The sequence below is a fragment of the Pelophylax lessonae genome (assembly GCF_965119305.1).
Source record: "Pelophylax lessonae genome assembly, chromosome: 8".
In the NCBI taxonomy this organism is placed as follows: Eukaryota; Metazoa; Chordata; class Amphibia; order Anura; family Ranidae; genus Pelophylax; species Pelophylax lessonae.
In genome coordinates, this window is record NC_138775.1 from 67,609,886 (window position 1) to 67,623,068 (window position 13,183).

Consider the following 13,183-nt stretch of genomic DNA (forward strand, 5'->3'; position numbering starts at 1 on the left):
ACCACATTTACAAAACAATCAAGGCTTATCCAACAAATAGTGAAAGAAAAACAACACTAAGGCCGACCATAGACAGTTCCAATCTCGGCCCGTTCCTGCTGAATTCAAACTGTGTGTGGGCAGGCTGAATGTCGACCAATCAACTTGGATACAACCAGCCTGCTGGATTCTCTTTCGATTATTACTAGCGGCTGCTATAGCCACCAGAAATAATCACTGTCTTCTCCCCGCGGGGATGGCTTCCAATGCCCGCTCCGCGACGAGAACAGACAATTAGTTGGCAGGAGGGATTCCCCTGTCAGCACTGTCTGAGCCGTGGGTTGCAGAAAAGAAATCTGCCTGCCTAAGTTCAAAGTGCAGTAAAGTGCACTTCTCTGTAGCATGCTGGCAAGGAGTAGGCATTTCTACTCAAGCTGTGGCTGCTTTCTAAAGAAAATAAACTGGAAGAATTTGCACACTTCTTGTTTTAATGTAACTGTAATATATTTGGCTATTTTAAACAAAAATTTCAATAAAAAAAAAACTGTCAGAATCAAACTTATATTCACGTCCATCCCCTTGAATTTTGAGAAGCAGCTGTTGGATACGTTTTTGGCATTTTATCTCTCCAACTTTTATACTTGCACTATGCACGTACCATGTTACGTTAAAATGTTGCACTAAATGTTCTTGTTCATTACTGAGTTTTTCCTTTTGCTCCAACGTTGTCTTCCTTTTATATTTCATACCTACATATCTTAATACTACTATGTTTTTTTTACTTTCCAAAAATGTGAACTGGACTAGACGTTTGTAAGTTTACGATGTACCTGTATTGCCCTTCTTACAATCTAAATAAAACATTATGAAAAGAAAAAAAAAAAGGGTAAATCTAAAAAAAATTGATGTACTTGCACATTATCCCATGTTTTGCCTCTTTAACCGCTTGCCGACTGCGCACAGTATATTTACTACGGCAGTCAGCCCCGGCCAGGCAGAGCGACGTAGGTCTACGTCGCTAGCCTGTCACCGGGTTTTGAGCCAATAGCGGGCGAGCGCCCGGCTCGTTCACAGAGGAGTCCGGGCGTGTGACCGGCGGACCCGATGTCCGCCGGTCACACTATGATCGTCGGTAGAGCGGGAGAAAGGCGGGCGGCTTATGTAAACAAGCCGCCTGTCATTCTCCCCTGTGTAAAAATGGAGATCAGGCGGTTCTACTGTAGAATCGTTGATCTCTGTTTTTACAATAGGAGACATGTCCCATCACAGTTAGAAACACGCCCCTAGGACACACTTAACCCCTCCCTCTCCAATACAGTTAAGGAGGGGTTATCATTACCTTTACTATCTGGTAAGCATTTGGGACTTAAGGTCACTGGTGTTTCCTACTATTAACCATCTGGTGACGGTGTGCACTCCTCTGGGTGATGAAATAGCATTCAACAGTATTACGCTATGGATTGTCTATTTATTTTTACATATGACCATCACCTGTGGATGTGAGGACTTCTGATCATATTGACTGAAGGCTGAGGTTTTATATCCGACTAGAGTTTTTGGGCGAACTCCATTCTGCTTTCCGGTAAGGAGATTTGAATGTTGGTTTAACCATCCACCATTGGAATTACTCATTTTTGGACTGTGCCTTTCTCATTTTGGACACGGACTTGTCATTACTGTGGACTATCATTAGTGTGCTTCATCTGACATTTATTTGTGGATTTAGTACCCGTTAGCGCAACTTAGCCCTTACATTTACCTATTTTGCTTGTCACAATTTAAGTTGCTGCTGTGTTTCTTAGTAGTTAGCGCAAGTTATATTTTCTTCTTTTACACCAAAAGAAAGCTCTGTTTGTGGGAAAAAAAGGACGTGAAATTTGTTTAGGTACAGCGTCGCACGACCGTGCAATTGTCCGTTAAAGTCACGCAGTAAAAAATTGCAAAATAACCCCCTGGTCAGGAAGGGGGTAAAATCGTCCGGGGCTTAAGTGGTTAAAAATGTTGCAAGTTCAAAAAAATACAAGTTCTAGTGACCAGAAATCAAATGAATTCCTAACTTCCTGTAATGATACTGCACTGAAATCACAAGCAGTGTGGTTAGCCCTGTCTGAGATCACTTGAGCCGGACTACAAAACACCTTCCTCTTCCTATTATGGGGATGAGGAGCATGTTCTGTCTGGAAAAAAACAATTTTCAACAACATTTATATTTTATTTGTTATTAAAAACTGTGTCGCTAAAATAAAAAATGCAATTTTTCTTGATAAAAAAAAAAATATTTGTATATCAAACAAATAGAGCTTTTGGTAATGGTCCTAATGCAATTACTGAGTATTCTGATTATCAAAGTAGACAGAGTGACTCCGAAAATGATAACCAACAAAAACCCTAATGCAAAGCGATTATTCTTTAATAAACACACAGACAAGAAAAAGAAATATGACTACTTACTGTGAAAATGCTCTGCAGCATGAAGAGAAAAAAGATTACATGTTAAAATGTGTTAACCTGTAAACATAAAAGAAGAGAATCAAACGGTGATTGTAAAAATAACAATAAAGCTAAACATTTTTATAGCTATACACAATCAGAGTTAAAGCCTAGTACATACGATGAGATTATCAGATGAATGATTGTCTGTTTTTTTTTTTTTTTGCATGCTAGCCTTTATATCAAAAAAGAATAGGTTACTAAAGTACGAAAACTCACGTATAACAGAATAAAATTTTGGAAATGATGTATTGTATTTGTATTGTATTTTTGGACAAAAACTGTACTGATTAAATGAGAATCATACAATCTGGTATCGTAAGAGAAAAAATGTTGTGTTTGTTCCTTCGAAAAATTTTGGACGAAAACTGTACTAATGATCAGATTTTCGTACGATTGCTTCAAAAATGATACTTTGTGAACAATATTCTGATCGTGTGTACCCGGCTTAAGGCTCACGTCATTCTAGTCCGAATCCAAAGTCTCGCGACTTTCAGTGCAACTTTGGAGTCAGACTTTGATATGACTTTGATGTGAATTTATATATATTATAGTATATCAAACAAATATTCTATGCATTAAGATAAAAAGCCTTCTGTGTGCAGCAGCCCCCCTCAGTCCCCCTAATACTTACCTGAGCCCCATCCAGGTCCAGCAATGTTGCACAAAAGACTGGGCTGTTCGGGACAACTCTCCTCATTGGCTGAAACAGCAGCATGGCGCCATTGGCACGAGTGCCGTAGTAGCTGGCTGGTGATGTCCTCTCTGTAGGTGGGTAGAGCTGGTAGTCAAAGTCCTCAGAACAAGATGCAGGATCAGCTTGTAACCAATGTGGATCGGGGAATCCTCCCCGCTAAGCATTCTGACAGAGAGGAGACATCCCCACCATCAGAATACACTGATCCGCATTGCAGACTTTGCCCTGCAACGCTGATCGAGCAGGGAAAATCTGATAGGGTGGTTGTACAGAAGTTGATTGGTAGATTGACTTCTGTAAAACCTCACTTCCCATTTATTGATTGACATTCAGCTGGTCTCTCCTAAATATTCTGATCATGTGTACCCGGCTTAAGGCTCAGTTGATTCTAGTCCAACTCCAAAGTCGTGCGACTTTCAGTGCAACTTTGGAGTCAGACTTTGATACAACTTTGATCTGGCTTTTTACACTGTATGGCATTGAAGTCATATCAAAGTTGGACCAAAATAGTACAGGAACCTTTTCTAAAGCTGGAGAGACTTGTTTAGTATCAGTTAAGACAGCTCTCATATGGAGACATTGAATTTCACATGCTGTTACGTTTACGTGGTTAAATCAAGGAATTGGGAATGTATAGCATGTCGTAGTTGGAGATATCTAAAGTACATCCAGCGGGGTACTCTAAAGCTAGCTAGTAAGTTCTTAAAGGGTAGCAGTGTCCCTGTGGGCATGATGTCTTTCAGTCTCCGAATACCAAAATTGGCCCAGACCTGTGGGTCAGGGACCATCCTGATATGAGCTAGGGAGGGATTACCTCGCAGAGGTTGGTAGGGAGACCAGTGATTGGGTTTCATAAACGAGCCCTAGCACTTATCCATACCCTCAACATCACTTTAGTAGGGAGTAGAAGGGACATATATGACCCCAAATCTTTATAGACCAGATAGCCTAGCTCTGTTAGGGACCGCAACAAGCCACCTCTAGGCAGACCCCTGCATTCATTCTCAAGCCCATGAACCACCAACGGACAGTAACGAGTACGGCAACCCAGTAGTAGGTTTGAAAATTAGGACGGGCCAAACTACCACAACTAACCCGAAGCTGAAGGGTAGACCTTGCCAAACACAGAGCAGCACCCGCCCATTAAAAGGAACTGACACAGCAGTCAACTTCTCTAAAGAAGGAGCTGTTTACCCAAATAGGACAATTGCAGAACGCATAGAGGAATTTGGGGAGGAATATCATCTTGATCATGTTAATGTGACCAAGGAGATTTAGGGGGAGGTAAGCCCAAGAGGTACATTTCTCCTGCAGCTGTAGCAACACAGGGTGAATATTAAGATCATAAAATGCTTTCAAATCCCTGCACATTCTAATGCCAAGATATTTAAATTTGTTACCCCAATTTAGGGGGGTAGGGGCTGCTGAAGTCCTGGCTCCCAGATCCAACGGGAAAAAGACTGACTTGCCCTAGTTTATCCTGATACCAGAAAGATGCCCAAATTAGTCAAAGATTGCCAGAGCGGCCTGCAAGGAAGAGTTTGCATCAGCTAAGTATAGCAGGGTGTCCTCTGCATAGACCAAAATCTTTTCTTCCAAGGAGAATATCCGCCAACCCTCACCCAGCCCCAAGTCCCTTACTAGTATGGCCAATGGTACCAGTGCCAAGACAAATAGGTTTGGTGACAGAGTGCACCCTTGTCAGGTGTCTCTAGCCAAGAGGAATAATGTTGAGAATCTATCATTGGTGTGAACTCAGGCTTTGGCACTTTTGTAGAGCATTCCCAGCCATTGAAGAAATCCAGGGCCGAATCCAAACCTGCGCAACACCTTCCATAGAAAAGGCCATTCGACAAAGTTGAAGGCCTTCTCCACATCTAACAAGGCCACCACCCTAGTACCAGCATTGTCATGAGCAGCTGACAGGTTAAGAAAAAGACAACGGATATTGATGTCAGTGCCCTTTCCTGGCATGAAGCCAGTTTGGTCCACATGTATGAGGTCCTCTATCACTGTAGAGAGGCGGAGCTGCAAAATGTTTGCCAACAGTTTGGCATCGGCATTGATCAGAGAGATTGGCCTGTATGAGGCACAATCCTCTGGATCCTTACCAGGCTTGGGCACTAACACAATAAGGGCTTCAGACATGGAGTCTGGCAAGGAGTCCAAGGTAGTAAATTTGTCAAGTAAGTTCGTTAGCCTAGGTGCCAACAGTTCTTGGTAACAAGAGTAAAGCTTAATGGATATACCATCCAGTCCGGGTGCTTTACCCGGTTGCATGTGTCCCAGGGCAGTTTGTACTTCTTCAAGTGTGATAACCTTGTCAAGTCTGTCTCTAACTTTGTCCTCTAGGACAGGAAACTGTAAAAGGTCCAGGAATTTATTTAGGACAGAGGTCCACCCTAGATGAATAAAGGGCCTCAAAGACCTGCAGAAAACGAAGATTATTGGGGCCGGAATCTGCTAGTAACTCCCCTTTGGCGTCCCTAATCCTTCCTATATGAGTAGCTGCAAATTACCCCTTTGACAGCTAAGGAAGATGCCGCCCATTTTTGTCTCCATGTTCAAACACCCACTGTGCTAGGTCTGTGTACTTACCTATTTTTATTCCACTCTGGTCCAGTCATGTGATCCTGCAGCCTTCTGTAAGTCTAGGTTCACATCTATGAGGCAGCGCTAGATGCGTTTTTCAGGCACGTTTTGCAGTGCATTTTGCATTTTTAAACCATAGTTTTTTATGCGTTTATGCATGCAGTTTTAATACATTTTATGCTTTACTTTTTTTTTTCTCTTTAAAACACACTGTACATTGCTGGTTGCTAAGGAGCAGGTCGGGAAGTCAGCTGTTGCTGACAGCTGATGACTCATTGGTTGTTAAGGATGCGGTGGCTGGCTTCCTAGCCTGCTCCTTAGCAACCAGCTATATTCAGTGTTTAAATGGAAAAATTAAAAACACAAAACACATCAAAAATTGCACTTGCATTTCTGGTGTGATTCCTTTAAAGTCTATTACATGCAAAAAGCAGGAAAAAAAGTCCCCATAGTCCCATGGCCCAGTCATTGTGGGCTCTCCCTCCTCTTTCCTGCAGCAGCTGCTTCCTGACACAGGGAAGCAGGAGCTGCAGGGTCACTTGACTGTACCAGGTTAAAATTAGGTAAGTGCACAGATGTTTTTTACAGGTTAGGCAAGATAGGTAGGAGCAGGGGGGTGGAAAAACTTTTAACCACTTTAGGACCGGAGGATTTACCTGCTTTACGTCCAGGCCACTTTTTGCAACTTGGCACTGTGCGACTTTAACTGACAATTGCGCGGTCATGCAACACCGTACCCAAACAAAATTTACGTCCTTTTTTTCCCACAAACAGAGCTTTCTTTTGGTGGTATTTGATCACCTCTGAGCTTTTCATTTTTTGCTATATTAATAAAAAAAGAGCGACAATTTTGAAAAAATAACAATATTTTTCTACTTTTACAGTCAAAAAATATCCAATATATTAAATTTTTGTCATATATTTAGGCCAAAATGTATTTAGCTACATGTCTTTGACAAAAAAATTCTCAATGAGCGTATTTTTAACCGCTTTAAGACCGGAAGATTTTACCCCATTCCTGACCAGGCCATATTTTGCGATTCAGCAGTGCGTTATTTTAACGGACAATTGCACGGTCGTGCGATGCTGTACCCAAATAAAATTGATGTCCCCTTTTTCCCCACAAATAGAGCTTTCTTTTGGTAGTATTTGATAACCTGTGTGATTTTTACTTTTTGCGCTATAAACAAAAAAAGAGCGACAATTTGGAAAAAATAACAGAATTTTTCACATTTTTTTAAATGAAATTCCCCCCTAAAAAAATGTAAAAATCAAAAATGTTTTAACATTTTAGGCCAATTTGTTTTCTGCTACATATGTTTGGTAAAAAAAATCGCAATAATCGTATTTTGATTGGTTTGCGCAAAAGTTAGCGCAGCTACTAACTACGGGAAATGTATGTCATTTTTATGGGTTTTTTTTTTTAACTAGTAATGGCGGCGATCTGCAATTTTTTTTGCGGGACGGCGACATTGCGGCGGACAGATCGGACCCCTAACTGACATTTTTGACACTTTTGGGGGTACCGGTGACGTTACTAGAGTAATCAGTGCTATAAATATGCATTGTTACTGTAATAATGACACTGGCAGGGAAGGGGTTAACTTTACTGGTGATCAAGGGGTTAAATATATACCTGGTGCTTACTGACGTGTGTGGGGGGAGGTGACTGAGTGACACAGGCACAGATCGCAGGTTCAGCTATGCTGAATCCTGTAATCTGTCCCTGCCTGTCACATAGGAGATCCGCCCACTTTGTTTACACAAGCGGGCGGATCTCCTCACTCGATCCCCAACGATCGGAGAAGAGCGGCGGTGATCACCGCCTCTCCTCCCCTGGCCCGACTCCCGCTGTGTCTGAATACAGCGGGAGCAAGCCTCCACCGGCGCGCGTACGCCGCCCACAAGGGGAGGAGTCCAGCGACGTAGGTCTACGTCGATGGACGATAACGAGCCACTTTGCCGCAGTACGCTCAATGTGAGCGGTCAGCAAGTGGTTAAGAATAGTCATAGTTAGGCTTTTCTTCCACCTTAGACCATGTCACCCTTCAAAACTATCTTTATTTATTCGTGCCAAATTTGTGATGTTTCTGCAAACATTTTGGCAAAGCAAAACCTCTAAAATGTCACTCATCCCTGGAGCTGGCTCACATCTACCACATATTTACCTTACTATAAAGAAATCACAATATTCTCAAAATTATTTTTTATTCTTTTGTACATAATACATAAAAAAAAATAAAAAAATAAAAAATAAAAAAATATATATAAGGAAAACAATACACGTTCCCTTTAAGAAATTATAAACCCCTGCATTATGTAATTCCAGATTTGCCAGAACCTTTGTAGTCATGTAGTGTTATCCGAAACACAAAGCAATGCAGAGCACTGATAGCTTATATAAACAGGCTTCAGATATAATCTTTATTTCAGTCATTCGATAATGGGTCATTGCACCTACAAGGCAATTCACGGGGAACACTATAAAAATATCAATTATCGCAAATTGTTGTCTGTGAAATCGCTCGTCTGTGGAGTAATTTCATCAGCCTGAGCAGCGTTTGTGAAATTATATTCCTGTGCAGTGATGGCTGATGAAATCGACGGCCTAAGCCTTTCTGAAGTTACACATGAAGGTTAATACCTCGACTCATGAATACAGTCCAGGCCTTGTCACCCGATCGGTGGAAGAGTTTGAAGCTTAGTAAGATTCACTGGTCTAAGTAAGTTGAGGAAAGAAGGTGTGGATGAGAAGGATGGCAGGGGACTTATCAGGCTGCTGAGGCAGCAGCTTGTCTTGGCCTGTGTTGTTTTGCACACAGAGAGGTGAGGGGAACCCATGCATTATTTAGCAGGTTTATATAATACAGTAGTTCCACTTGAAGGAGGACTGCAGAGCGTGACATTCCGAGGTCATAGCTGGTGATTCAGCACCTGAAACCATCAACTTCACTTTTTTTTTTACAAATTTGAAACTGTAAACGGGGTCATTAAAGGCCTAGGTTCTGCAGCCGTCACAGCCTGCGGCAGCATTTCTTCCAAGGTGTTTCAGCTTTCTATTACTCTGTTCTTCCAATACAGTAAAACCGTTCTAGTGTGTGTAAACACTATAATACAATATGTTCAGTATGTTTTGGCATCATGTTTCAATGTCAGTGCCATCTTAAGAGCATTAAAGAGCCCCAGGCAATGCAGTGCACTGGGGCCCTGCCTACACAATCACCCATGAGAATAAAAATGCAAATTATCGATAAGGCGATATTTATTGGTAAAGCAGTGCCAGGCTAATGACAACTTCCAAGTTGTGAGGCTGGGTCTGGTGAACACACACACGGACGGCAGTCAGATTCAACTGTCCTGTGTGTGCCTGTTCCTGTGGAGACGGACAGGCATTCCTGCAGTTGTGGGCTCTCCTGACAGCAGCACAGGACCGACAGGTTTTCTTAACCACTTGCTTACTGGGCACTTATACTCCCTTCCTGCCCAGGCCAATTTTCAGCTTTTAGCGCTGTCGCACTTTGAATGACAATTGTGCAATCATGTAACACTGTACCCAAACAGCATTTTTTTTTTTTTTTTTTTACACCAATAGAGCTTTCTTTTGGTAGTATTTAATCACCACTGGGTTTTTTATTATTTTGCTAATGAAACAAAAAAAACATACATTTTGAATTAAAAAAAAAAAAAAAATGTTCATAGTTTGTTATAAAATTTTGCAAACAGGCAATTTTTCTCCTTCACTGGTGTGCGCTGATGAGGCTGCACTGATGGGCACTGGTAGGCACTAATGAGGTGGCACTGATAGGCACTAGTAGGTGGCACTGATGGGCACTAACATATGGCACTGATGGGTACTTGTAGGCAGCACTGATAGATGGCACTGATGATTAGGCACTGATTGCCAGCACTGAAAGGTGGCACTGGTGGGCACTGATTAGCAGTACTGATGGGCACTAATAGATGGCACTGGTGGGCACTGATTAGCAGCACTGGTGGGCACTGATTACCAGCACTGGTGAGCAATGTTGGGGCCGATGTCCCTGTAACAGAAGCAGTTTAACAGTTTTCTTCTTTCCTGACAGCATGAAGAGAAAAACCGCTGATAACCAACATCTGTTTACTTCTGTTATCAGTTGTCATTGGCCCTTTATGTGGTAGCGGGCAGCTGTAATTGGCCCTTTACCCCGATCTGTGATCAGCCAAGTCCAAAGGACTCGATGATCACAAAGTGCCCTGCAGCGCAATTATAGGGGGACATCTATGGACGCCCATCTGCCACTGGAAGCCCGCACTGTAGCCATTTTTTTGCTATAGCGCAGGCGGAAAGTGGTTAAAGTGGCTCTAAAGACCCAAGATTTTTTACCTTAATGCATTGGATGCATTAAGGTAATAAACCTTATCTGCTGCAGGAACCCTAGCCCCCCTTATTCTTACCTGAGCCCGATCCGATCCAGCGACGTGCACGAAAGCAGCAGCTCTCGCCGCTGTCTCTCTCTTCATTGGGCAGATTGATAGCAGCTTCTGTCAATCAACTCCAGTGACGAGGGGGGGGGGGAGTCCCGCTGTATGTGTCAATGGACGCAGCAGTGGGGCTCGGGAGCGAGCATGCACAAATGACCCCATGGGAAGTGGCTTCCTGTGGGGGCACTGGACAGAGAAGAAGAGCCAGGAGCACAAGTGGTGGACCATAGAAGAGGAGGTTTGGGGCTGCTCTGTTCAATTCTATTGCACAGAGCAGGTAAGTTTAGAGATGCTTGTTATTTATTTATTTGAATTCCTTTAGGCCCCGTTCACACTGGGGCGACGCTACTTGCCGGGGCGACCTCGGAGCGGCCGGCACGGACTTCATAACATTGAAGTCTATGCTCCGGGTCGCCCCAAAGAAGCTCCGGACCCTTTTTCTAAGTCGGAGCGACTTGTGTCGCTCCTATTAGAACGGGTCCGCAGCTTCTCTATGGAAGGCGTCCTACGGCGACCTGTCAGGCAACCAGGTCGCCTGACAGGTCGCCCCAGTGTGAACAGGGGCTTACAATCATATAAAGTATAACTAAAGGCAAAACCTTTTATATTTACAAACATTATAATTTTTTAATGGCGAATGTTGCAATTTATTATGTCACAAAGAGGTTTTGCAAACCCAATTTTTTGGGAAAAAATACACTATAATAATTAAAAACACAATATTTACCCCAATTTGTTTGTTAGTCTTCAAATTGTGTTATGCCAAGTAAATAAATACTTAACATGTCACGCTTAAAAACTGCGCTCTCTCGTGGAATGGAGACAAACTACGATACTTAAAAATCTCCATAGGCGATACTTTAAACGCTTTTAAAGATAACCTGTTTAGAGTTACAGAGGAGGTCTAGCATTAGAATTACTGCACTCGCTCTAATGTTAGCGGCAATACCTCACATATGTGGTGCGAATACCTTTTACATATGTGTGCGGGACTTATGTATGATTTTGCTTCTGCACACGAGCACAGAGGGATGAGGGTGCTTTAAACATTTTTTATTCTTATTTATTTTATTTTTTACTTTTACACTGTCCCTTTATTCGTTTTTTTTTTATCACTTTCATTCCTATTACAAGGAATGTAAACATCCCTTGTAATAGAAATATGGATAACAGGTCCTCTTAATGGAGAGATTTGGGGTCAAAAATACCTCAAATCTCTCCTTTACCTTTAAAAGCTTACGAATTAAAAGATTAAAAACCAATTTTTTTTGATCTTTTGCTTTAAAAAAAAAAAAAATGATTACCCCCAGCCAGGAACGGATGTCTCTCCAGTCCTCCAGGGCCATAGAGGCGAACAAAGTAAATCTACTCTTTGATCGCCTGTTTGACCAGCCGGCAGCACCATTGAATCGTTTCTCTGGCCAGCTGGCGGAAACAGTAAGCCCACCAGAAACACCGGCAAGTGGTAGGAGGGGTGGGTCGTCCCCTCCCGCTGCTTCTGAAAGCGTTCCATTGGCTCATGAGCCAATGGAGACACTGGGGAACTGCTGACGTCCCTTTCGGGTGCTCTGAACGCACACTACGCCTGTCCCACCCTGCTGGGAGTGTTTCCGATTGTCTCCAAGTTCTCCAGGAAGAGCTGGGAGCCACCAGCTCCCCCGGACCTCTGGCCACATAAATGTCTGCGGCTTTACACGGATGAGTACAAGACAAAAAAACTTCTACTGAAACAGGAGGACCTCCTGTTTCAGTAGAAGCTCTTTTGAAAGGAAACTCGTCATAGAGGAGGCGCCGCACCGTCACACATCTCGTCCGCGGTCCGCTCTGCAGGCGGCCTCGGTCATCTACAGGTTTTATGCAAACTGCTCATTGATACCATCATAACTGGTCTAATACCTGGCTGATCTGAGCGGAACCTCCTTGCCGGTCCTAGTGGAGCTGTCTGTGTCCTGTTTGAGCTGGTTGATTCACCCTCCGATTTCTATATGCCCAAATTTATGGCTTTCTGGTAAGCGCATTAGCGTGATTCACTTCCAGCACGGTGATAGCATATTGAACGGTGGAGGCTTGCTTTTGAGCACTATTACACTCATCTTTGGACTTTTTTCTTATTCATTGGACACTGTGATTTATGTTTGTGTTACTATTGGATGTCACTTTATTTAATTGCAAAGCACATAATTATCTGATATCACCTTGTATCATTATTTATATTTTTATTTGGATACCTTTAGGGATATCCTCTTTTATATGTGTTTATCACATTTATCACTTAGCGCAGCTTTACTTGTTTATCTGTATATATATACATAGTTGCATTGGTCCAGCTTGGACTAATATGACGATGTATATACTAGGGATCGACCGATATATCGGGGGCCGATATGCACTTTCCTCGATATATCGGAATCGGCCCCTGATGTTACCGATATTGCGGATATTTCGGGAAAGTGCTTGTACCGGAGAGATGCCTGCAGCTAGAGGCATCACCCCGGTACCGGCATCCATAGCCGACGGTCGGCTGTCTTGTAATGACAACCAATGCGGCTGAGAAGCCATTCAGCTGTCATTACAAGGAGCGGGAGGGGACGTCCCTCCACTCCCACCGCCTTCCGCAGCTCGCCCGGGTCTCCCGTTCCACTGGGAGACCCGGGCAACCAGACTTCACGGCCTCCGAAGAGAAGACCCGATCAAAGCCGCATTCCACTCTTATCAGGTCTCCATGCAACAACCCGAAGTGATGTCTTGACATCACTTCTGGGTACTCGGTGCCAAATTTAAAAAAATTACAGCATTCAAAACAGCCAAACTTGACATTTTGGATGCTTTTAAGTGCAGAGGAGGGGTTTGGGGTCTTTTAGACCCCCAGATCCCTCCACAAGTGTACCTGTCAAAAACAATATAGATACCGATATGCAATGACCAAAATATCGGTATCGACAATAAAAAAACGATATCGGTCTA

The 13,183-nt window shown here is 43.0% G+C and overlaps 1 protein-coding gene across 4 annotated transcripts in view; it reads right to left on the reverse strand.

Annotated features, from left to right (window-relative positions):
- Positions 1–13,183, reverse strand: part of CACNA2D3 (calcium voltage-gated channel auxiliary subunit alpha2delta 3) — a 1,429,924-nt gene that overhangs the window by 1,307,349 nt on the left and 109,392 nt on the right. For 2 of the 4 annotated variants that reach the window (XM_082265095.1, XM_082265093.1), the window contains exon 3: positions 2,431–2,442. The exons of the other annotated variants lie outside the window; for them this stretch is intronic. In XM_082265095.1, the coding sequence (XP_082121221.1) occupies positions 2,431–2,442 (12 nt within the window). The remainder of the gene's footprint in view (positions 1–2,430; positions 2,443–13,183) is intronic. 4 annotated transcript variants of the gene reach the window in all.